This window comes from Hyperolius riggenbachi, chromosome 9, assembly GCF_040937935.1.
Source record: "Hyperolius riggenbachi isolate aHypRig1 chromosome 9, aHypRig1.pri, whole genome shotgun sequence".
Taxonomy (NCBI): domain Eukaryota; kingdom Metazoa; phylum Chordata; class Amphibia; order Anura; family Hyperoliidae; genus Hyperolius; species Hyperolius riggenbachi.
The window spans coordinates 196978819-197005381 of NC_090654.1; the positions used below are offsets into that span (position 1 = coordinate 196978819).

The 26563-nt window shown below is 43.0% G+C and overlaps 1 protein-coding gene across 3 annotated transcripts in view; it reads left to right on the top strand.

The window, feature by feature from the left end:
* Positions 1–973: 973 nt before the first annotated feature.
* The window catches only part of LOC137532879 (serine/arginine-rich splicing factor 5-like), a 33735-nt gene continuing 8145 nt past the window's right edge, over positions 974–26563 (top strand). The window contains exons 1-7 of one of the 3 annotated variants that reach the window (XM_068253853.1): positions 974–1074; positions 11328–11434; positions 14379–14509; positions 18435–18505; positions 18721–18840; positions 19315–19384; positions 25851–25924. In XM_068253853.1, coding sequence (XP_068109954.1) covers positions 11425–11434; positions 14379–14509; positions 18435–18505; positions 18721–18840; positions 19315–19384; positions 25851–25924 — 476 coding nt within the window. In that variant the 5' untranslated portion in view covers positions 974–1074; positions 11328–11424. The remainder of the gene's footprint in view (positions 1075–11327; positions 11435–14378; positions 14510–18434; positions 18506–18720; positions 18841–19314; positions 19385–25850; positions 25925–26563) is intronic. The other 2 variants (XM_068253854.1, XM_068253855.1) reach the window with 2 other exon arrangements.

Here is a 26563-nt window from a genome sequence, read left to right on the forward strand (position 1 = left end):
CAGATCAGCAACAACAGCGCTGGTCGTTAAGGGGGGGTAAAGGGTGGGTCCTCAAGTGGTTAATTGCTAAGCAGATAGATGGTTAGTTAATTTCCAACATGTTGGAAATGATCTATCTGGCAGGTAAATCTAATGCTGGGGATACACGGTACATTTCTGTACCGTGTATCGAACAGCTAATCCGGCCAGCTGATAATATTCAGCTCGCCTGATCAAGCCGCTAGACCCCTGCCGGCAGACAATGGCAGGGAATCGAGCGCTGATAAGGAAGCGCCGGCGGGGACGAGCGGTAATCGATCCCCGGGAGGCGGCTGGGGTTGATCCGGCGGCTAATCGGCCGCCGGATCGACCCGTGTATTCCCAGCATAACAGAAAATCTTAAAGAAAATTGTATGGTGTGTACTAGGCATAAGGTAGAGATTAGATTGTGAGCTCCTCCGAGGGACAGTTAGTGACAAGACTATATACACTCTGTACAGTGCTCCAGAAGATGTTGGTGCTATATAAATACTAAATAATAATACCCCATGATGGAGAAAAATGTCAAGGAACCCCTGCAGAGAACTAAAGGAACCCTGGTTGAGAATGCCTGCATTGGCTTCCAGGGACTGGAGGATGCCCCAGGTAAGTAGATCTGATTTTGTTATTTTTTTTTATTTACATTTCCCAGATCTTTCCTTTAAAAACCGTTCACAGTTGATTTGGAACAACGAGGTTTATTTTCTGCCAATCCAATCACATCTGATAATTGCATTTTTCTGATCGTTCAGGCGACTCTTCCCTGAAAATCGCACAATTTATGGACACCTGCTCTTCAGGAACCTATTCTCTACCTCAGCCATGCAAGACGCCTTTTAGAAAAGAAACTCTGCTAACACATTCCCCTCACGTAGAATCCCGCAACCTGAACTTTGACTTGAACACAGCCCCACTTCCCGGACTTCCTCTTTTCAGCAGCAGAGGCTGTTCAGTCTCCATGACAACACGCCTCTCCCCCTGACCGCCATCTTGTTCAGAGTCACATCCGGAGCATTGCAGTCGCCATTTCATTGTCGGGAAAGAGCGCTCGCGTAGGTGAGTATCGGTGCGGGAAGTGCGGGGCTGCAGAAGCCGGAGAAAGGCTCGCTGTGCGGCGTATGCAGCGGCCGGTGGAGGTATCGGATAGTGCGGGACGGGTGCAGGAATGGCGGGCGCCTGAGGGAAGGCGGGGCTAACCTGGGTGATGCGAGGTCGGGATGGGGTGTATGAGCAGCACGGCTCCCGTATGGCTGCACGGGGTTTCTATAGCGTAAGGGCTTGCCATGCCTTTGTTGATGTGGGGGTTTGATATAGCATGATGGAAGTATGTTGTTTTCTCCACTGCAAATGAAACTACATATTTTCTGCTTCGCCATGCTTGACCTTATTTTTCACTAAAAGGGAAGTCCTACTTTTGCATAAAAATTGTAATAGGCAGACTGGGAGCTGCACAATACTATATGGAATTTAATGTCATTATAATTACCTTTCCACTTAAATAGTAAAGGCCCTTTGCCACATCAGGCATTTTATGTCTTTTCTGTAATTATTATGCATGCATTTTTCACAGACCTATTAATATCAGCATTCCAACCCATCATTTGCATGCAGTGCATTTTTCCATGGAAACCTAAATTTTTTACTGCTATCCCTTTGTAAGAAACGCACACTACAATGCACAAAAATGCATAGTGCTGCGGAAATAAAGCAAGTATGCCGTGATTTCTGCACATGTGAGTTGTAGAATTTGAGAATGAACATGAAAATGACTAGCAATTTCCAAAACTGACTGTAAACGTTGTACGCTCCTTTTTTCACAGTTGGTTAGAATGTTGTTCTCTGGCATTCAGTTGCAATGAGAATGCCACTTTTCAGCATGTGCAAATTAGCTGCACAAGGGAGAAGCCATGGGAATGCGTTTTCGGAGATGAGATTAAAGGGTGCCTGAACTGAAAGCAATATGGAGGCTTCCATGTTTGTTTTATTTTAAACCATACCAGTTGCCTGGCTATCCTGCTGATCCTTTGCCTCTATTACTTTAATGCTGGTGATACATGGTACGTTTCTGTACCGTGTATCGACCAGCTGATCCGGCTAGCTGATAATATTCAGCTGGCTCGATCATGCTGCTCGACCCGCGCCTGCTCGATTCCTGCCGGCGGACAATGGCAGGGAATCGAGCGGTGATAAGGAAGCGCCGGCGGGGACGAGCGGCAATCGATCCGCGCGGACGAGCGGGGATGCGCCGGCATCGAGCCGCTGGCTCGATCCGGCGCATAAAACGAATAGTGTATGCCCGGCATTAGACATAGACCATGAACAAGCATGCAGATCAGATGTTTCTGACTGGATTAGCTGCATGCTTCTAGGAGTCCAGAGTTTTTCCAAAGTCTGCTGGCAGATTGCAGCTTGACGATGCCTCTGTTAGTGATCTAGGCGAACAGCTCGCCTGCGAACAGCTATGCCACTGTACTATTTCTGGGTCGCTGTCTCAGTTGTATGCATGCCCTGGGCGGGACGCGTTTAGTAGTATGGAGGCCCTGGCCCGGCGGTGCGTGTCCTTGATTGCGTGCCTATGGCCACGCAGGCTTTGTGCATGTACATGATGTCACTAAGCGTGCTTGGCCACAGGTGCGCACCTCCGGGCCTGGCCATGCTTACTACTGAACTTGTCCGGCCCAGGGCATGCATACTAATGAGAGACAGCAATCCATAAGTAGTACAGGGCCATAGCTGTTTGCAGGTGAGCTGTTCGCCTACATCACTAGCCTCTGTCATCATCTGAGAGGGATCCATTACTGACAATCACTGCACATAATTTTGGAATCCCTTTAAAGCAGTAGGATCAGCCATACTATGCCAGGAAAAAAAACACACATATAAGTAGATAAATACTTGATCTACTTACATAACACATGTATTATACTGTCCACGTTATGATTTCAGTTAATGCTGTATAGTAAATGACGAGAATTCTGTTCCTGGTGGGGGCCATGTCTTTTCCCCACAGTTCAGGCTAACTCGTGATGTCATTTCTGCCCTTTACTTTTTTTCTTGTCTCCTCCAATCGCTGAGTCGCCTCAGCCTTGCTTGTAAACACAAGTGAGCAGGGGATTAGGTTTCAGATAAGCAGCTGGCAGGGAAACAAAGGGAAGAGGAGGAATAGATTATAGATAAAAAGAACCCCCAGCATGCAATTTTTTGGCACGACTACTAAAGGCCAGTGCTCCTTAAGTATGTGATAACTCCAAATCGTAACAGCAGAAAAAGTTTTGAATGCAGCATTAGCATCTTTATCACTTAATACACTCAGACCAGTTGCTGTTGAAATTTGATTTTTATGGTGACGATACCGCTTTAACTAATTCTGATCCCCTAGGGGCCTTGCAGAGTATTAGTGGTTGCGAAATACAGTCACCTGTACAGCGTGCGTCTTGTGTTTTCAGTCATCTCCCTGGGGTCTTTACTCCGTGACCCAGCCGCATGGGTATACTCATGTAACACCGCCAGGTCACGTAGTATGGGCAACGGGGAGATGTCGGAAGGAGCACATCAGAAAACCAGGGCTGTGGAGTCAGAGTAGAGGAGTCGGGGCAATTTTGGGTACCTGGAGTCTGAGTCATTGATTTCATAAACCGAGGAGTCAGGGTCGGATGATTTTTGTACAAAATTCACAACCCTGTTAAGTATTAGACTAAGGAGTCGGAGCCATTTTGGGTACCTGGAGTCAGAGTTGGAATCGTGGTTTCATAAACTGAGGAGTCAGAAGACTTTTGTACCGACGCCACAGCCCTGCAGAAAACTGACGGTGAACGAACCCTATTTTATAAATGGGATCTGTTTACATTTGTTGGTTTGCAACGGATCCGTTGAGGTAAGTGGGCCACGCTTCTGTGCCATCTGCGATTTTCCCACAGACTGATGCGTTACCCATATAGCCTATGGTTGAAACTCATCCACCCTGAGCTCCGGCCAGATCACAGTAGACCATCAGAGGGAACACTACAATTGTTCCCTTCTGCTGGCTGGCTGTGGTCTGACTGCAGATGGGAACCGGGCCTAATACTCACCCCAGCATGGCCGCCGGATCATCATTTCAATCGATTTTCATCTGACGTTTGTCAAAATTATGATCTGGTGGCCGTGTTGGTGCATGGGGAAAATTAAATAATGTATGGCAGTGTTCTCCCAAGAATTTTTTTTCCAGCCGGGGGGCATGAAAAAATAGCCTGGTGGGTCGAGATGAGAGAATGCAGGTCTGGTGCTTCTGTGTGCAACTAGGAGGAGGTGAGCCGATGAGAGCCGGGTGCTCACCAAAACTAGCCGGGTGGCGCACACGGCTAAAAATGCCTGGGAAGAACACTGCTTTGGGTGCAAGGTGAGCCTCAAGGCACAAGTGTCATGCAGCCCCTCCAAGCTGTTTTCAGACATGACCACTTCCTCAAACTGTTGTGTTGAATTAGGATTGGCATGACTTTATAATGTCAGTATTACTATAAGATTAGAAGAGACCTTCAGGTCCGTTTCACACTAGAATGTTTTCATTGTGTTGCATTACCCGCATTTACCCTGTTAACCTTACCGGTAACACTTAGGGCCCAGACACACCATAAGCACTTTTCTGAGCGTTTGCGATTGATCAGCGCTTTCTGAGCACTTTTTAAAATTCGCTCCCAATCACTTGCGTTAAAATTGCTGTAAAAATGGCAGCGATCTCATGAAATCGTGGACGCGTAAAATGTTGGTGATTTTTACCACGATTTTTAAAAAGCGCTCAAAGTGCTAATCGCAAACGCTCAGAAAAGCACTTCTAGTGTGTCTGAGCCCTAAAGCAATGAAAGTCTATAGGACATTTCATACCTGATGCGATGCGTCGGAAGTATTGCATCTGACGCAAATGCATTAGCACGCTACGGGTCAACATCCGTAGTGACGTGCGTTAATCGGAAGCCATGTAAGTCAATGGCGCTGCAGGGATTTTAAACTGTTTCTCAGTGCGCATGCGCGGTAGTGTATTTTTTCAGTGCACTTCCTTGCAATTTATATTTTGGCCACAAGAGACGAGCGCTAGAGAGCCTCATTTATAGTTCGGTTGGCTGACAAAAATGACATTACAGCTCATCAACATAGGTGTATATGAGGCTTCTTTTTAGCTGTCCGATTGCAACATGAACGCAGGCTGCTAATATGAAACTGGCCTCAGGATCTGCTAAATTAAAATACCGCATCCCCAAATATGTCAATTACTGCAATTAGTATTGGATACTGTTTTTGTTGGGGTTTTTTTTGGCTTGTAATATTTCATAAGAATAACATTTTGCTACTTAAAATGTGCATCAGAGAATCAGTTTAAATGGCATTTCAGAGTCTTGGTTTTCACGCATCCTGCTATGCTACCAATGCAGAATAGGCAAGTTAATATGGATGTTGACATTTTTAGTTTCCTTTCAAATGTGCAAATTGCATGGCTGACCTGCTGATCATCTTTCTCCTATTACTCCATAGACCCCGAACATGCATGCAGATTAGGTGCTCTGACTGAAGTCTGACTAGATTAGCTGCATGCTTGATTCAGGGGTGTGTTTCAGACACTAGTAATGCCAGAAAGATCAGCAGGACTGCCAGGCAACTGGTATTGTTAAAAAAAGTTAAATATGGCCACCACCACATGCCTCTCACTTCAGGTTCCCCTACTTTCCCAATGATAGGCTGCATTGCATTGTACACAATACAACTATTGTATATTGTAATGGTATATTACCATCAGCACATTGGCAGTGCGGTGCGGCGGAAGCAAAGGAATAAAGCAAGATATGCTGTGCATTACCTGACTATGTGCCTATACAGTTGCAGTGAAGCATACAGTGGAGGAAATAATTATTTGACCCCTCACTGATTTTGTAAGTTTGTCCAATGACAAAGAAATGAAAAGTCTCAGAACAGTATCATTTCAATGGTAGGTTTATTTTAACAGTGGCAGATAGCACATCAAAAGGAAAATCGAAAAAATAACCTTAAATAAAAGATAGCAACTGATTTGCATTTCATTGAGTAAAATAAGTTTTTGAACCCCTACCAACCATTAAGAGTTCTGGCTCCCACAGAGTGGTTAGAAACTTCTACTCAATTAGTCACCCTCATTAAGGACACCTGTCTTAACTAGTCACCTGTATAAAGGACACCTGTCCACAGAATCAATCAAGCAGACTCCAAACTCTCCAACATGGGAAAGACAAAAGAGATGTCCAAGGATGTCAGAGACAAAACTGTAGACCTGCACAAGGCTGGAATGGGCTACAAAACCATTAGCAAGAAGCTGGGAGAGAAGTTGACAACTGTTGGTGCGATTGTTCGAAAATGGAAGGAGCACAAAATGACCATCAATCGACCTCACTCTGGGGCTCCACGCAAGATCTCACCTCGTGGGGTGTCAATGGTTCTGAGAAAGGTGAAAAAGCATCCTAGAACTACACGGGAGGAGTTAGTGAATGACCTCAAATTAGCAGGGACCACAGTCACCAAGAAAACCATTGGAAACATATTACACCGCAATGGATTAAAATCCTGCAGGGCTCGCAAGGTCCCCCTGCTCAAGAAGGCACATGTGCAGGCCCGTCTGAAGTTTGCCAATGAACACCTGAATGATTCTGTGAGTGACTGGGAGAAGGTGCTGTGGTTTGATGAGACCAAAATAGAGCTTTTTGGCATTAACTCAACTCGCTGTGTTTGGAGAAAGAAAAATGCTGCCTATGACCCCCAAAACACCGTCCCCACCGTCAAGCATGGGGGTGGAAACATTTTGCTTTGGGGGTGTTTTTCTGCTAAGGGCACAGGACAACTTAATCGCATTAACGGGAAAATGGACAGAGCCATGTATCGTGAAATCCTGAACGACAACCTCCTTCCCTCTGCCAGGAAACTGAAAATGGGTCGTGGATGGGTGTTCCAGCACGACAATGACCCAAAACATACAGCAAAGGCAACAAAGGAGTGGCTCAAGAAGAAGCACATTAAGGTCATGGAGTGGCCTAGTCAGTCTCCGGACCTTAATCCAATAGAAAACCTATGGAGGGAGCTCAAGCTCAGAGTTGCACAGAGAGCCTCGAAGCCTTAGGGATTTAGAGATGATCTGCAAAGAGGAGTGGACCAACATTCCTCCTAAAATGTGTGCAAACTTGGTCATCAATTACAAGAAACGTTTGACCTCTGTGCTTGCAAACAAGGGTTTTTCCACTAAGTATTAAGTCTTTTATTGTTAGAGGGTTCAAAAACTTATTTCACTCAATGAAATGCAAATCAGTTGCTATCTTTTATTTAAGGTTATTTTTTCGATTTTCCTTTTGATGTGCTATCTGCCACTGTTAAAATAGACCTACCATTGAAATGAAACTGTTCTGAGACTTATCATTTCTTTGTCATTGGACAAACTTACAAAATCAGTGAGGGGTCAAATAATTATTTCCTCCACTGTATGTTCAAAATGTATAATGCTACAATTCCCCTGTGTTGTATTGTGATTTTGTTTTTGCAGGATGTGCAGTGCCCCAGTGTAAAATAAGCCCAAAGGTGTCATGCAGATTTGTTTCTTTGCTTATCTCCAGACTTCAGATTGCTGGCTGAGGGGAGACCTGTGAGGAGAAAGTTGGATAGATACTTACCTAGGTAGTGAGTATCCCTTGGATGCTGCAGAAAGTTCCAGCATCCTCTGAGTCTGCCTCTCAGTGGCCAGGACTCTCTTCATATCCATGGCTGTGCTTCCTTTTGTATACGAGTGTCAACATACTGAGCGTGCAGCAATACGGTCCACGCACGCATGTCCACAGGAAAAAGCCATGCACAAGCAGCTTCACACTGCTGGGTATGCGAGGACCTTACTCCTGCATTCTCAGTATGATTGTGATTTTACCCCAATGCGAGCGCCATCACAAAAGCATATTTGACCAGTCCGTGTCGAATCTGCTTAGAGGGACCCAGTGCTGGAATGGTGGACCACGTTTTGAAATTTGTACACTTAAAACCTCGTACAGTAGATCATGCTTAAAGGATACCCGAGCCAAAACAAATGAGGGCTTATTCCAGCCCCTATAATTTGTGTTCCTTGCCGCAGTTCTGCTCTCAGCCATGCTTCAGGGGTCCCCTCCGTATAGGCCGGGTCAGCGGCTTCTGCGTATATGCAAGTGCATGCAGACGTCGCTCACCAACGCTGTGCAGAACAGTTTGGACAGCTTATAAAAATCTGTCCTGTCATGTGACACTCACACAGGGAGTCACAATTTCTATCCCAGCCAGCTGGGTAATGGGGGGGAAGCAAAACTGTTTTTTTGTACAGCATACAAATCGCTTTTCATGCATACTGGGCTGAATACATCATAATTTGCAATGCAGAGAGCACAAGCCTGAACTCTTAGGATGTGTGGCTTATGGAGAATAGTGGTTTACTTAACAGCCTGTATCTTTCTCTCAGCATATGTAAACACTCTTGTTCTCCCTTATGTTCCGTACAAGCTAGCATTTGCTAAAAGGCTTTCCACTTTTTAAAAGATAGATTTTTATTGTAGCGCTTTGGCAGCATATTGGTGGCAATTTTAATTAAAAGTGCAGTCATCCTTTAATCCACCGTGAAGATTAGAGTAATGGCTTAGTGGAAAGCTGGAAAAATTGTTAGAAGCCAAATAGCAAATGCAGATTAAAAAAAAAAAAAAAAAAAAAAAAGACTGTGCATCTCAACTTTTCAGCTAGATGGCGCAAGGACACTATTCCTGACATTCTGTGCAGTGTAATCTGCCTATTCTATCATACTGATTCTTTCCACTGCAGAGACAGGATTATGCAAATGATGTATGTTATTTAGGCAGTTTAAAATCAGACCAATCAAATCCTGGCAAGGTGAAATTCAGTTGGTCCATTTTCAAGCTCCATAAATTTGCATAGAACGTTTGCATGATCCTGCATCAGAATTATTTGCATTTGATTGGTCATCTCTATTTGAGAACAGGGAGTGATCCCTAGTGCTTATCTGTCACAGGGAAAGCGTAAGTGATCCCCTAAGAAAATTGAATCCAGCCACCTGCGTTTACATAAAGCGTACCTGAGACAAAGCCCCCTGAAGCTCCCATGGTGTTGCTGCTGTGAGCTCCATAAATTTTGTGACTCGGCTGAGTCATGGCCCGCTGTACATGCGAGGCCTCAGCCATGCGCACCTCCCAATAAGGTTGCCGTTCTTGGTAACGTAGTAGTGTATGCGTAGGCCACAAGGACTGTAACTGCAGACGTGCAGAATGCTCTCAGGCACGGTAGCACAATCAGGGTGTGCATGCGGCCTTGGCACTGCAGCGCAGCAGATGAGACCAGGTGGACTACAAGGACTGGCAGAAGCACGCAGTAAATAAAATAATGTTGTATACCTAGGGCCATTTTACACTTAATGCATTTTAATGCCCCCTTTTTTTTTTCTCCATAACTGTGCGTTGTGAAAAAGCTTCTGTTTTTCAGTGTATAGCGTGAAAGAGGCCATAGGGAAACATGGACACTGGACTGCACATCAGTTGTACTTTCAGTTATAACTGACACATAGTGTAAAAGGGCCCTTAGGGTCCTTTTACACTTAATCAGTTGCTCTCAGTTATAACTGAAAGACATCTGATTTACAAAGTAATGTCCATGTTTTCCTATGGCTCAGTTCCCACTGTGCTTTTCACTGAAAGCTTTTTCACAATGCACTGCTATGGGGGAAAAAAACTTGTACCAACGCATTAAGTGTAAAAGGGCTCTCTCAAGTTTCCTTTTAACTAAAATATAATGCCCCCAAATGCTTATTTATTTTCGCACATTGGCGTAAGTACAATTTTGAGACTCTAAAATGTGGTGTTTTTAATTTTGGAAAGTAGACTATGCCAGGCATAGCAGGAAGTGTGGAAAAATATCTTCGGAATTCTCAGTTACTCACTGTATGATAAGAAAAACAAAAGTTTGCTTTCCTAAAACAGAAAGAATTTGCGATAATTCAGGTTGGAGTGAGCTTGAGATGTCTCCCAGGGCATCACTGCTGAATATATGCAAATTAACCATTGTACCCTTAGAAGCTAAACACACCTCCAGAACCGCTGGAGTGCAATGATGTGTCAGCTTGTTAATTTGTACAGAGCCATAATAATCCAACATGCATACAGACTGTTTTGGACTGTATGATATACCTGGTTTTCAATAGCAGTAATCTTTATGGAGCTGGCCAAGTAGTTTATGATATCAAAAGTTTACTATATCAGAATTTGTCATACATTATATATTTATACAGGTGCATGGTCAGGACCTGGGAACTAAGTTTACTATAGTCAGAGATTTACTATATGCAAGTTTACTATAACAATGTTCTGCTTTTCAGAGCAGAAAGTTAACAAGGGAACTGTTGAAAGGATAATTTCAGTAATTGATGAAAACAGGAGTACTTTTAATGGGCACTTTCTGTAGTTCTTCTTTGAATCTCTGTCTAGTTTAGCTGAGACGTTCTGACTGAGAGCTTTGTGTATGTAGCAGAAACAGCCACTTTCTGTCTTCTGCTCTACTTGCTTTAGGGGAAGAGGCCTCTTGCACAGAAAGCAAGTATTTTAGTTTTTGACTGTGAAATCAGGATTGCTAGGACATAAATCCCAAACTGCTCTTAGGGTTTGTTCACACTAAGGGCGTTTAAAAATAATTGCGCACAAAATTGCGAAATGCTGGCGTCAGCGATTCCAATTTTATATGTGAACAAGGCCCAAGGTTAGGTTCACACTCGGCGCTCTTTGCCAGTGATTTGCGCTTTGCTGATCGCCGGCAATCAGTAAAAGCGACGGTGCATGAGTAGTCCTATGGGATTACTCTCACTGCAGCAATTGCAGCACGTTTACGATTTCCGACAATTGCAAACGTGCTACATGTAGTATGTTTCCTGCGATTGTGTCACGATTCTCATTCACTAGAATGAGAATCGCTGCAAGATCAAAGTATAGCGCACGGCAAAATTGCAGTCGCTAGGCGGATGCGATCTCATTTTGCGTTCCCGAGAGTGAATGGGGCCTTAAAGGCATCACAGTTAGAATGCACATTCAGGCCGGAACTGACCGCAACCCCCCCTGCACCTTCTGTAGTCATACCTGCACATCAACAATAAGGTTATGGTTGCTTTCTAATGGGTAGGGGTTGGCTGAACACTGAATAGATTAAGGACCCTGCTGTCATCACTTTTTACGTACGGACTGTAGACATTGTTTTTTAAGTGTAAGTTTGCTTGCATGTAATGGGTTATTGTTGTTTTTTTTTTATTTATATAGCGTCAGCATCTTCTATTTCAAACAATTTTATTGAAATTTAACAGGAGGTACAAGCAACATACATTGTGAATCAAAGTTCTCGTTTGAACAAGACATCATGTCTGACAGTAAGTAAACAAGTGCAAAAGCAACAACATAACCAGTGATGAAGGCATGATGGGTTGTCACATTGTATGAGGCCTGTTAGGTCCCTTCTATGCATATTTTAAAGTGGTTCAGTGCTCCAGAATGAACACTGATCCCTTTCTAGAAAACTTTGTCTTGAGATGCCTGTTACACCACCCTGCACAAAGCCGGTGGGCTAAGATAATCTTAAAGTGAAGAGGGGGAGAAAGAAAGGAAATAGAAGAGGAAGGGGAAAAAAAAGAGAAGGGGGAGAGGAGAGACTGGTCCTTACCTATGCTAAATCCCTCGAGAGGGTAAAGGTCATAGTACTAAAGGCCTCATGACTTGGTGAGTCAACTGTTGCCAGTTATAGAAAGGTAAACTTTCCAGGGGTCCCATATGCTGTCACTTTGGGTTGCCTGTCAAGAATGATCCCAGCAAGTCTCATAAAACATGAGATCCTATTCTTTACCTCCTCAAAGGGAACAAGCTGTTTTTTCCAGGCTCTGGCAATTGTTTGTTTAGCTGCCATGAAGATAAATTGAATACGTTTCTTGGTGTTTGCTTAGAGAGCCCGTGCGGAAGTGCAACAGGGCAGACCAAGGATCTTTACGCAATTGTATATGAAATACGGCTTGTATCAGGCAATAAACTTTGGGCCAAAAGCGATTCAGCAAAGGGCATGACCAGAAAGTGTTCAACAGGTCCCCCCTGGACTGGCAACCCCTAAAACATACTGTTACCTCCTATATGAGCTAATCTGGCTGGGACCCAGTACCATCTCATCATTACTTTCAAAGATTATTCAATTAGGCCCAGATTAATGGAAAGATGGAAAATGCTATTTACAGGCGAGCGACCATTCCTCTGGGGGTCGAAAACCTTTCAGATTAGGTTCCCCGTTTTTAAAATAAACATGCGAAAAGGAAGATAGTGCCAGCATCTTCTGTAACGCTGTACATAATACAAAGGAAATAATGGGGAGCATAGATACATGAGAAGTTACTCCACTTTACTTAAAAAAAATCTCTGAAGATAGATTATATATAATGGCATCCAGTTGGGTTAACTAATACAGGTGCTGATGCACTCCATTAGCGACCCATTTTGCGTTCCACGTCACTCCCATGCTTCCTTCTTCAACCTGGAAGCATGGGAGTAACGTGGGAAAAAATGGAGCGCATCAGTGCCTGGGTAAGTTAATTCACCCCCCCCCCCCCCCCCCCCCAGCCGCGGGCAACCCGTAATTTAAATTACGAGGGTGTAGCTTTTCATAATGAGCATCGCTAGTAGTTACCATTGTGCCATCAGCAAGCACTGTGCCAGAAACCGTAACAGCCACTAATAAGCATAGCAGGCATTTACAGCTCTTAATACTATTAGGCTCGGTTCATATGGGTGTACCGCGGTGTCTCGCTCAAATCCTACATGTAGCTTCCAGGATCGCCTAAGTATCACTCAGTTGACAGGAAAAATTGGGAACAAAACATGGCGTTTGCGCAAACATTGGTAATAGATGGTACTGACGTTATCCATTTGAATGGACAGCACGCTTAGCGACAAGTGCTGCAGCCGTCGTTTAATGCAAGCAGAGCACCGGTGTGAACCAGTCCTTAAATCCAAAACTAGATGACGGCTCATTTATGTAGAAATAAAGTTACGGTTGTGTTTGTAAAAAGCTAGGCCACAGAAATTTGTGTTCCTCATGAACTGTCCCACTGATTCTTTTTAATATTTCTGAAATGTTCTAGGACTAATTTTTAAGTGTATTTGGGATAACGCACTCTCTTCATTCATTCATTTTGTGGCTATTAGTATTTTTTCTTATACATACTAGTAAAAAAAGTCTGTTAAAAAAGGGGCGGTAGATCAAAGGGCACGTGTCACGCCCATGACCATGCGCACACAGCCATACGCACCCATCCACGCCCGATGCCCGAAGTCTGCATGAGCGCCAAGCACAAACACAAGAGCATGCAGGGACAGAGAAGTTATTATATAGGATGTTATGTGTCCCAGAGATCTACTTGGAAAAAGGTTGAGAACCACTGCCTTATATATACCTGCATATACTACACCAGTAAACATTAGCTCATCAACCAATCCAGTCAGCATTTGTGTAATGTCTGAGTGCTTTTACACTGGACCCGTGAGCATAGCACCAGTCTCCCATGAAATAAAATGTACCTTCAGAAATGCCTGGTTCCTCGCTTATCCTTACAGAAATGTCCTGCAATGGAAGTAGCTCAACTTATAGCAGATTCAGTATACTCTATATTTAAAGGCTTGCCTTTTAATATGAAGTGGTAGACGTGCATGAAACGTACCAGTTGCTGAATGATTTCTGTTTGGTCCTGGGTTGTAGTGGTCATCTCACCAGCCTATCCAGCATGTTTTATTGTCAATCCCCCTACTGTGCTGCAAGAGAGTAACAATGGTAGAAATGTTGACCGTTTCTGCTTTTCTATTGGTAATTTTATTTTTAAAGCATGGCAGTGCTATATGCTGGTCTCCTTTCTATATTTGACATTATTGCTGCGTGAAAAGATATGCGCAGAAGTAAAGCCGCAGGGATTTCAGTGTCTCCTCCTTGTCAGCCTCACGTAGCCAGGCTAGGAGTACGCCTTCAGTATTCTCTGTCTTTTCTGAAGGAAGGCAACATGGAATACTCGGCTTGGCGCTGGAATCCTTTTAAATTCCACGGTTATGGTTACCCAGGTAAAGAGAAGGACCAGAATAGATAACCTTGTCACATAGAGTCAGAATGATGTTTTCTTCCAAGGCCGAAATGTAATTTGCTCTCAGACCCCTAGTTTAGTAATGCTTTCTAAAGAAGAAAAGTAAACCAGCTGGTTAATGTAAATCCCAGGAGACAGGTGGGTGTTGCATGTAATATATCTTTCTCTGACCGGTTTTCTCTTCTGTTTCCTTGGTTTTTGTCTCCAGGTAACATGAGTGGTTGCAGAGTGTTTATAGGGAGGCTCAGTCCTCATGCCCGTGAGAGGGACGTAGAGAAGTTCTTCAAAGGGTACGGCCGTATCCGAGAGATCAATCTAAAGAGTGGATTTGGGTTTGTGGTAAGTTTCCCTACATCAGGAACACTCCTTGCTGCTATAGACTGTGCTCTTGTCAAGAAAGAAAACACATTCGTTTTAAAGCCAGCATAAAGTAATTGCCCCCATGACAGAATTCACACCCAAGGGATGCAGAAAAATAGATCTATAATTGCAGAATAGCAGGTGAAAATCTAGCTTGCCCTCCTAGCAGTGTAATTGGGCTCTCCCCTCTCTCTGTTGTATGTCATGGGAGAACCATTGTTTTTCTGAGATCTATGAGTAACATCTGGGTTAGAACAGCACAGCTCTGTACTTTATACCGGAACAAGTAACATCATTTGAGAGTTACTTTTAGTGAACTCTTCATGAAGTCATGGGAGTTCTGCAATTCACATTTGACCATATCAGGTTTTTCATAGAGTAAGCAATCCCAAAGCTGGCCATGCGCTATAAAGTCTGATTTATACTGTACAGTTTCACTACACATGTTATATAAAGGCTTATCTGATATGCACATAACATTTTCCGTCCTTATATCACATAGCTGTTAAAAAAAAATTGTACAATCAGATTGGGTAATGTAGGGTGTATCTTATTGATACTGCAGTCATGGATTGATTAGGAAAAGCCATTTTACAGAACATGGAGGGGGGTGCAGACGTCACACTTGAAAATAATTTTTTGTAGTATTGTACTGTATTGAGCAGTACCAAGGTAGCGGTGAGATTGACGTTCCATCAGATGTCATGTGACATATCAAGTGCTCTTGGCAGCTGTGAGATAAACTGTTACCAGTCCGATCTTGCTCATCTGTCTGACCTAAAGCCTATCTGAGTGAATAGTGGACTGTAGCCTAAATCCCAATCAACACGGTACGATTCGATTACGATTCTATTTATGATCCGATTAAATCCAACATGTCCGATCGGGATTCAATTTGATTTGCCATTGCAAAACAATGGCAAATCGAATTGAATCGAATCCTGATCGGACATGCTGAATTTAATCGGATCGTAAATAGAATCGTAATCGAATCGTATCATGTAGATTGGGCTTAAATGTGCCTGCTAATGATACATTCTTACAAAATGTGTGTACTTGAAGGATAAACTGAGTGAATGTGCTTTGCATGAATGCTTTTTAAGTAGTCTCTCATATTACATGGACGTGTTAAGATTGTACAATCAAGATTGTCTCATTAGTGGGCACCTTTAGATGCAGTCTTTAGGTGTCCGTTAACAGTGCAATATTTTCCTCAGTTGGGATCATTGGATCAGATTTTTTCAAACAAATTGTACAGAAAACCAAGCATGAACCAGTAATCAACATCAAACAATTCCATAGTTGATTACAGAGCTGGGACAAGGTCCTCCAGCACCCAAGGCTGGGACACCAAAGTGCAGGATTTGTATCAGCTGTAACAATTGTTTTTTGTTTAAAGGAGTACTGTAGGGGTGTAAAAAAAAAAAAAAAAAAAAGTCGAACTTACCTGGGGCTTCTAATGGTCCCCCACAGACGTCCTGTGCAGCCACTCACCGATGCTCCGGTCCACTTTAAAGTTGGAAAACCACTGCGCCTCCTCGTTTCCACTGACCTTACCGGGAGTGTACTGCGCAGGCCTAGTACAGTCTGCACCTGTGCAGTATGCTCCCGGTGACAGCAGCGAGGACGCGGCCGTGCAGGCGCAGTGGCTTTCCAACTTTAATGTCGCAAATTCTGGAAGTGAACCGGAGGCGGGGCCGGAGCATCGGTGAGTTGCTGCGCGGGCACAGGATGTCTGCGGGGGACCATTAGAAGCCCCGGGTAAGTTCAACTTTTTTTTTGTACTCAAAGAGAAAAACTTGTTACAGCTAATACAAATCCTGCAATAAATCTGCAGATTGTCTACTTCTTATTTATCTGTGCTGGAAGTGATGACCTGTAAATACCTTTTCGTTTAAAGGGAACCTAAATGACATGGATATGGATGTTTCCTTTTAAACAATACAATTTGCTTGGCAGTCCTGCTTATCTGTGGCTGCAGTAGTGGCTGAATCACTTACCTGAAAGAAGCATGCAGCTAATCCAGTCTGACTTCAGTCAGAGCACCTGATCTGAATGCTTGTTGAGGAGCTGTGGCTGAAAGTATTAGAGACACAGGATCAACAGGAGAGTCAGGCAACTGGTATTATTTTAAAAGGAAAAATCCATATCCTTCTCAGTTTAGGTTCCCTTTAAAGAGCCAGTGCTGTATTGCGTATTTTTAGTGAAGGGCATTTTAATTTGTTTATGCCCATCATAACATTTCTGGGAGTATTTGTGATCTTACTGAAGATTTGCTGTGTTGTGATCTGCAAATGTGAGCGGAAGCACTGTTTTAATCTGTAGGTACAATGCATCTTTCCTGATCCAAAGGAAACTTGGACAGATGCTAAAGGAAGCTGATGCAGCTTATTTTATTTAATTCCTTCAGCATCTGTTGGGGACACAATCCAGAAATGAGTCATTACTGCACTAGCTCACTGCGCACTTACTGTGTCAGCTGTGAGGAAAAATGTAAAAACTTAGCAGTTGGTAAGTCAGCATGTTATCCATCTAAAAAAAAAATCTAACTTCTGTTGAGGGAAAAAAAAAAATCAATGTTTTTAAGTGCAAGGCTCTGTTCTCACTTTAGCTGAGAACAGACACTGTCTGCTCCTGCTGGCAGCACCTGATCTGGCTACAAGTCGGAACACAGCCATAGGCTGGCCATACACTGGTCGATGGTTCTCAGGTCATCATCTGATCAGAGAGGGAGCGATCTGATCGAATCCATCCACACAATGTGATTTCAGCATTCTGTATTCTTTGCCAAGGAGGCCACAAATGGCCATATTGGCCACGTTCCATCTAGCATGTGTACGCACCTTTAGACTATGATGGACATGTGACTACAGCTGGGATAGGATTGTGAGCCCCTGTGAGGGACCGCTAGTGACAAGACTATATACTCTGTAAAGCGGTGTAGCAGATGTTCATGCTATATAAATAAAAAAAAATACTGTAAATATAGTCAGAGGAACATTAGGTTCGGACATCACTGTTGCCAAAGTTCAAGCTTGCTGGATCATCATGCGACGTGGGGGACACGTGTACACATACTAGATTCTCAGACGGTCCTGAACGGCCACCTCGCCTAATTTCATCTAGTGTTTGGGCTAGCCTCCCGTAAACTTTTTCCCTAGCACCAGTCCACCTAATCCAATGTCCAGTCCTAACCGGTAACTTTTATTCACATTTGTTCATCTTCACTCCCTCCTGCTTCAGCTACATAATAGATGAAGGCGGCACTCCCACACTTGATATCACAGCTGTTGCTGTTCTTGATTGCACCCCTGGTCGGGAATGCTCTGTGCATGCGCACTGCATAGTTGTGATGTAGTGCACAGAACCCTCCCGGCTGTGGGCGCGTGATCAAGGACGTGCGTCACTGGGAAGCACCTGCGCACTCTTCGCAGTCCCTCCAGACCAGGAAGTAGCTTCGGAGGGTTGGTACAGAGTAAGGGGAGGGGGGGGGGGCAAGAGGAGAGCCCACTACACATGCCTGCTCCCCCCCCCCCCCCCCATTTTTACATTTTCTTTTGGTTTAAGGTATCCTTTAATAATTTACATAGGAAATACTCAAAAAATCCCCCATGAAAAGATGGGCTAGTCAAAACCTCTCGGATCCGTCAGATTTTTACTGTTTGCTGTAAGCAACAGCAACATAGGAGAAAAGTAATTTATTGTGCATTTTACTTGGAGAAATGTACTTCCTATACATGTGTATTTTACATGTTACATTTTTTTGTGATGGTGTTCTTTTAAGGGCTATGTTGAGGACAGTGTGTATGAGGATTTGTCATATTTCACTTGTGCATGTACCTGAAAAGGCTACATTTGTCAGAGATGCATTGTGACAGTACATCTGCTGTTTGCTGCAAAATAGGAGTTTGAAGATCACAGAGATGCTGACGATGCTGTGTATGAACTGAATGGAAAAGAACTGTGCAATGAAAGGTAAGTTTCTTATTTTACTCAATCTTAGTTACCTGAAAAGCCACTGAAGATTCTTAGTAGGATTCACAGTACACAGGAAATGGGTGCTCTGCATTTCTGCTGACATCTGCTTATGCTCGTCATTGTTCAGATTAATTCTGCTGTTTTGCATCTATAGATAAGAGCATATAAGAAAGCATGTTGATGAACGTGTTTTTATTTCACATTTAAACCAGAGTCACAATCGAGCATGCCAGAAATCGCAGAGGAAGAGGTGGAATGATGGGAGGAGGAGGCGGCGGAGGCCGTTATCCTATGCGGTTTGGCTATCGTCAGTCCAACAGTGGTGGACCCAGGTAATCAGATGATCATGTGACGCTTAAGAGCTACAGTAGAAAGCAGGTTTTCCGGCAGAGGAAGTTTTTATCAGAGATTAACATATAGTGAGGTGCAGGGAGTAGGTTAGGATTAGGCATTGTTAGAGAGGGGGTTAAAGTGAGAATAGGGTAAAGTTAGGTGATAGTAAAATATCCATAAAAATTACCAATAGTTTACTGTTGGAATTAGCTAGAGCCACAATAGTAGGATATTAGTAGTTTTCTAATGTTATGATAGACACCCGAGTAACCGCAGCATTTTTTTTTTCGATGTAGACTGGTTTCAAAATCCCAATAATACTGTGGTAGAAGTCAAAAGAATTTCTCCTATCCATTTTGATGCACAGGACATAATTTTCAGATTAACTCATTCTGAACTCTGTTGTTTTGCATTTATTTTGGGTTGTGAGCCTGTTGGAGTGAATTAAACCATATAGTTGTGTTTCTTCACAGGTATGGACCCCCAGTGCGTACTGAGCACAGAATCGTTGTAGAGAACCTTTCCTCTCGTGTCAGCTGGCAGGTGAGCACAATTCAGACCTTCACACTAGTGTGCACCAAAACGGTTATTTGCTGTTTAAGGTTAAAATGACAAGCACATTCCCCATTGCATTTGTTTACATTCTTTCAGTAACGGAGATTATGAAAGAGGCTACACTGGTTCTTTAATTTCAGTGATCTTTAGCATACCAAGACTTTAGGCAGAGCCTTGTAGTTGCAGTAGTAATCAGAGGTGCAGAAAGAGCTGTGTGTCATGAGAGGTATTTGTCAGAATACCTTTGTTGCTATTATGACTTATCTTACCGAAATGCATATAAGTAAATTTAATTAATAGCTTACATTAATTGGGCTAAACACTGATTAATCTATAACCCTATTTGCTAAAACACTTTTCTGTGCATTCTGCTAACCTTAATGTACAGCTTCTGTGATCTAAAGCTGGCCATACACTTATAGATTGTCACCCGGTGTGGCAAAACAATCACTCCCTCTCAGGTGTGAGTCCTGTCTCACACAGAACATCAATGTTCGTAGATTCCAGCAGGGAAACTATTGAAATTTCCAAACTCCAGCATTGCACCATTCACTGCAGTGCAGCAGTGTAACACTATGGCTGATCCACCTAGAATTTCTGTCCTGTATGGATGATCGGAAATGCCGATTTCCAATTCTGATGGAATTCTGACAAGTCTCTTTCCGATTTCTGCTGTTTTTTTTTTTTTTTTTTTTTGCCAATTTCTAATTGGAATTTGGAAGCTCATCCTTACCATTCTGTCCAGTCAATACTTTCAACCGATTTTTGGTCAGAATACATGGAAAATTGAAACAGGCATTGGGGGATCGATTCCCAGCAGATAAATCGAATTGGAAAATCAATTCATAAGTGTATGGTTACCTTTAGTGATGCCTTGCTCTGTAATATTGGTGATATGTGCCAATGACTGGATGTCACCTTAGGAGAATAATCACTGAGCTTTAGTATGCTTTCAGCGCTGTACTTTAAGAAGCCTTTGTACACTTCAGTGTAATTCCATCCATTGGTGTCAGACCTATCCGCTACTAAAGAAGAAATGACTTGTTTGCTGCTTCTATTCCTTGTGAACCTAAAGGTGGCCATACACTGGTCGATTTGCCATCAGATCGCCCAACAGATCTGATTGAACCTGATCAGAGAGGGATTGTATGGCTGCCTTTACTGCAAACAGATTGTGAATCGATGTCAGCATGAAATTGATTCACCATCTGTGAAGCTGCCGCTGAAGCGCCCCTCCCCCCCCCCCCCCCGTACTCGGCTCCAGCTTCACTTCACGTCCGGGGAAGTTCAAACAGTAGAGGGTGCTCTACTGTTTAAACTTCCTGTCGGGGCAGGAAGAAGTGAAACCTGCCGGAACCCAGAGGAGAAGGAGCAGCGGGGACACGCGCCGACGAAGCAGGTAATGTATTGCCGCTAGCATCGGTCGTCGGACATTCGAACGCCGCTATCGATGGACTCCTGACTCGCCGGCGATCCAGCGAAATCTTAAGCACAGCCGCATCGACGGGAACAATCGATTTCCGGTGGAAATCGATAGTTCGGTTAGCGTTTGCGCAACGATTTCACAGAAGATTCGATCAGTGATTGAATCTGCTATATATCGGCGGGAAAATCGTTAGGTGTATGGGCCCCTTTAGTTTTCTGTTTTATGCTTTAAGATTCATGTTGTGTTTTCTTAAAGCAGTGCAGAGGTTTTGGTTCCACTGTTTAGCAGAAAACTTGCTCATGTTGGCTAATATAGAGTCTTCTGACTTGGAACTAGTATAGTAAAGCATTTCCTATTTTCTTTGTGAAAATAGGGTAAGTGCATGTAGTCACTGAGGCTTTATCATGGCTTCAGTACTTAATGCAAGACATGATTACATTCTGCATCTTACAAGAGTCCTTGTGTTCTTAGACAGACCCAACAATAAACCCCTCAATGTGCGCTTCCCTCTTAGTACAGGCAAGATTGCCCTGTGCTATGCGAGCTTACCAAAATATAGTCCTTATCGGCAAGATAGCACCCAAACACCATATATAGTGGAAGGACCATTCTGAACACTGGCTAATTTAACGGGACCCTGAGCAGAGGCATAAATAGAAAACCTTGACTTAACTGGGACTTTCTCCAGCCCCCTGTAGCCTGCAAGGCTCCCCAACATCCTATTGGTCCCTTCCGTGGTCCCGCTGACGGATCGGCACATCATCAAGCCGGTCGCCGTAAGCACCCTGTGCATGCGCAGTTTAAGACTGAACCGTGCAGGATGCTTGCGGGGGCTGGCGTACTAATGCAATGGGTGCGGGCACACGACTTCTGCCGAAGTTGCCAGATTACCAGAGCCACCAGTGAGACCACGGAAGACGCCAAAAGGATGCCAGGGGGCTGGAGGAAGCACCAGGTGAGTTAGGATTTGTAATTTAGATCAGAGTACCTTTAATGTAACTCTTTAGTCATGTCAGAAATGGGAACTTTTTGTAAGTCGGCCCCACATGAGCTTCCTAGAAGCCCAAGAAAATCTTAGCAGGATCACTGTGATGTGAAGCCCTGCTCTCCCACCCCGTGACAGCTGCCTACGCATTGGTGCAGGGTGTGTAGTGGGGGGAGGCTGCTGACATCAATATTTGGGCCAGTTAATTTCAAGGCACACACACTCGGACAGATTTATCAGTCAGTGCAGGGAAAATTGGAGCAAAAGTGAAGCAATAATAGGCTCAGCGAGACCAATGACAATAATTGATATAGTTATGTGCTACACATTTGTTCCAGTTTTTCCCCTATTTTCCTTGCACCTGTTTTGATAAATGTTCTGTTGCCCCACTCAGGGAGGACAGTACCCCAGGACTGTTATTGGACTCGGCACACACTTAAAATGTTGTCAGGTCTATAGTGTCACCGTAATGGTTCACAGTTTGCTTAAATATACATTTTGTTCATCTTAACTACTGGTAATACACTTACATGATTGGTACACTTAAGAATCATTTGCAGGATTTTGTACATTTGTAAATTATTTTTCTCTGCAAAACTCTACTCGTCATAATTTTTTTTACGTTTGGGAAAGATGATGATCCCGAGCAAACTGCCCAAATCATAAGTAATATTTAATTCAATTTAATTATGGCCCGTTTATTTTCCGAAGAAGATGACCTCTTCAGCAGGGGATGTAGAGGGTTCTAGCTGAATACAAGCTGCTGTAAAGGTTTACCCCATATTTTTTCTGCATGGATATGTCCTTTAAGCTGAACTCCAATCAGATGTAAACGCAGCCCCAGTTGCCCTCCTCTTCTTTTATGTTCAGAGATTAGAAGAGCCGCCTTTTTTTTTTTTTTTTTTTTTTTTTAAAGCTACACACCAGTGCCAGCTATGTTTATTAAATGTCTTGCCCAAATCTACAAGTACCAAAGTCCACATTAGTCAGTAGGGATGTCATTGAAGTGCAAATGAATTTCAGATGATAATTATTCTAATTATTATAATACAGAACTATGCTAATTATGAAAATCTGTTGTAGATGGGCTAATCATATTTTGCAGTGGAATCATTTGACTGGTCAATTTAAATCTGCATAGATTTACAGTAATATTTGCATAATTCTACATCAACGTGGAATTATTTGCATATTTTAGGCCAAGTAGAAAGTTGTCACTGATCCTAAACTTTGTACTGAACTCCTTCAGATGGCCATGGCACAGGAAAATAGGGAAACGCCTATAGATGGCGACAGGAAGAAGTATGGTACTAAAATGTACGTGGTGTATGGATGCAGAAACAGAAATGCCTATAGACGTCAGCGGCAGTCTAAGCGTTAAGACGGACATCCAGTATTTAGTAAAATCACGGCATTAGCACATTTTAAAGTCTTAGTAATTTTTCAGATTTTTTTTTTTTTATACTTGTGCAGCATCGATACATGGTTGTTTGCAGGCTATGAATTGGGATAGTCAATAACATGCTATCTCATGACGATTGCATTTGATTGGTCCATTTTCAGGCTGCATGTTTGCATAAGCTTAGACTTCTTTGCATCTCATTGATAACCCTAATTATAAACGTCTCTCTGCTCCTATAACTGGGTGTCCCCATTAAGCCTGAAGGAGTAGTCCTAAGTGAGATCAGAACTGGAGAAAAAGTAAGGGCCGGTTCACATGGAGGCTTGCACGTTGTTTACCACTGCCAGCAACGCTCTTTGTTAAGAGTTACTCATGCAAATGAATGTGCAGCAACGGTACCGTCATTTACCGATGTTTACTGTCATTTGCGTAAATGCTGTATTTTGATCCCTATTTTTCCTGTCTGAGGTGACCCTGGAAGCAACAGGTTTAGCGCCGCACTCCCGTTTCTACCTGTGGGGTTGAAAAAATGACGGTCACTGAAAATCGCCACAGAAAACGGACAGATTCTTTTCTGCATGCTTGCAGAACAGGATCTGGCGAGACTTCAAGCAGCTAGTTCAGATGGCTGTCAGAACTGGCCCTAAAGTGAAGCAGTTGCTTAGACCATCCAGTTGGATATCAGCAATCAAATGTAATAAGGATTCTGATTGGTTGCACTAGGCAGATTCTGTAGGTTTCTTTGCACTAGGCTTGATAAATGAGGCACACTGTGTATTGTCTGTTGACATCTGTTTAGCGCCTGTTTCCATAGCCCAGTCCTGTCCCTTCCGCAGCCTTATTCTTGTGAATTGGAGTGGATCGGGCATTTAATAGGAACAGTGTTTGCTGTTTGTCATTTCATTTTTTCCTGCAGAAGATTTAAACACTCTTTTTAGTCAGCTGCCAGTCGGAATGACATCAGATAAGCGTAGAATTAGATAATTTTCAATGTGTTTTCAAGAACAATAGTTAACACAATAGGACTAGCAGAAGCTGCCTATCATGAACATGCGTCCGTTTATCCTTGAGATGCTAATAATTCTGAGTTGCTGATAATTTTATGCAAATATATGTAGTGTGGAACTAGTAAAATACAAATATGCAAAAATATAGTTTCCAGTAGTTGCTTCACGAATTGTATAGTGTGTGTAATGGAGTTGAGTTGCTAATGGCTGCCACCTATATAACCCTAGTTATAAAAAGAGAAGGGTGAAAAGCAAGCACTGAAATGCTCATAGGCTTGAAGGAGCGTTTTATCTTTGTATGTGTCAGAGTGGTGCAGCTAAATAGTTTGAATTAAAAAAATGTTTGGTTTGGGTCCGCTTTAAGCCCAGCCTGAAAAATTGTAGGAGAGAGCGGACTGCGTGATCACAATGCTGAGAGTCATCGCGGGAATGCTCATGTGATTCTTCAAATAAGTTGTTCATAAATTATTTTTCTAAATGTAAGTATCGGTCATCAGGAGGAGGGGGAGAGAGCAGGGCTGAATTTACTTCTGCCTGGAGTTCATCTTTCTTTACAACTCTTCCACAGTTGTCTTGACTGAGTCCTGATTTGCATTAACACTTTTTGCAGCCATCTGTGAAATGTGTGATTTACAGATGTCCAAGTCCTCAACAAATGATGTCTGGTCAAAAGGGCGGCTCAGTTTTCAATACCAAGCAAAGATATTAACACCTTTTTAATAGTATTTTGCACTATTACCCTGCTGTTTATACCAGTACTAAACTAAAGTGATGTTGATCCATCCTGTATTGTAGTAAATATTTTTTTTTCTACAATCATATATCTAACCAAGTGCATTTTGAACCTCTTTTAACAGCCTTTCTTTGGGTTAAGCCTCGTTTCTCTTGTGTGGAGGAGAGCCCAAGAATTTTTGGTTTGCTAATGGCTGAAATTCTAGGGCTGGGCCTGTTCTGAAGTTTCCTTTTGGTTCCTATCACCCTCCCGCTTTGTGCCGGTCTAGATCTTGGTTTGCCCAGATTTGAGCAAGAGTGGCTAGCTCAGGTCAGCCTCAGGTTCTCTAGCCACTTCCTGTGATTGCATCCAGTGGTTTCAGGTTTAACTTCACTCACTTACTGAGACTCTGGTGCTCTCCTGCTGCCTTCCACCCTTGTCATGTAAGTGAGTTGCTCACAAGGTCATCTAGGTTATGGACAAGCGACTCTTTGCTTAAGGTACCTCCGACCACTGGTTGTGTGCTGTGGTAAGTAAATTGGGTTTGAAATAATATAATACCAAACTGTACAAACCGACACTAGTTAAGTTTATGTAGCAGTTGGCCTGTGATATATTAGAGCTACAATTTATTTTACCACTATCATATGTTTTTTTTGCATTTCTAATATAACTTTAACTTAGAGAAGTCTGTCCTGTAAGACCGCTTTACATGCTACCTCTTTGCTCACACCGCAGACACTTTATCCATCAGCATAATATTCATTGTAGCTCTGCCTCCCCACATGATGCTAACACTGATTTATTTTAGGATCTTTAGTTTAATGCAAAGCTCCCGTCACCTCAATATCAGTATATTTCTGTGTTTTTATAAAGTAAAGGATACCTTTGATTGAAGTTAACATGTCTTCTGTTGTTTCAGGATCTGAAGGATTTCATGAGAAAAGCCGGAGAGGTAACATACGTTGACGCACACAGGAGTAACAGAAATGAGGGGTAGGTGCATGATTGATGTACCAAAACTATTCCTTGTTCATTGGATTTTCACACCCTGCAATAGTTACTTACACAGATCTCAGTCAAAGAAAATCAAGAAAACTTACTCTGAAACTCCTATGCTCTCGCTAGTCCAATTACTTTTTATTTAGATGTAAAAAATGTTCACTGGCAAACTCCACCACCATGAGGATTTTAGCTGACTTGTTACAGATCCTTACCTGCTTCTGTGGCTATTAAAATAGGCAATATATAGGTTTATAACACCTCTTTTCATAGAAGATCCATGTATAGAAGTCCAGATCATATCACAGATGAAATCTCTCTCTCCCCCCATAACTATTAGGTAGTGGTGTGCATCCTCTTAATGCAAGAGGTTTATCTCCCTCAACTAAAGGGAAAGAGGATGCAAACATCAATACTCACAAAAGATAGTTTGTGTACAATTTGCCGTGGAGGGGGATATAGGTGCATAGCCTCTTTTACATGGTGACCACCACAGACTCGAGCCAAACTTCACATAGTGGCGGAGGGACTCACAAAGCGGTGCCTGGAGTTTGGCTACTATCAGCGGGGGTAATTGATAAGGCAGATGGTGATGGCTGTTATGTAGCTGAATTATATGGTAGAGAAAGAAAG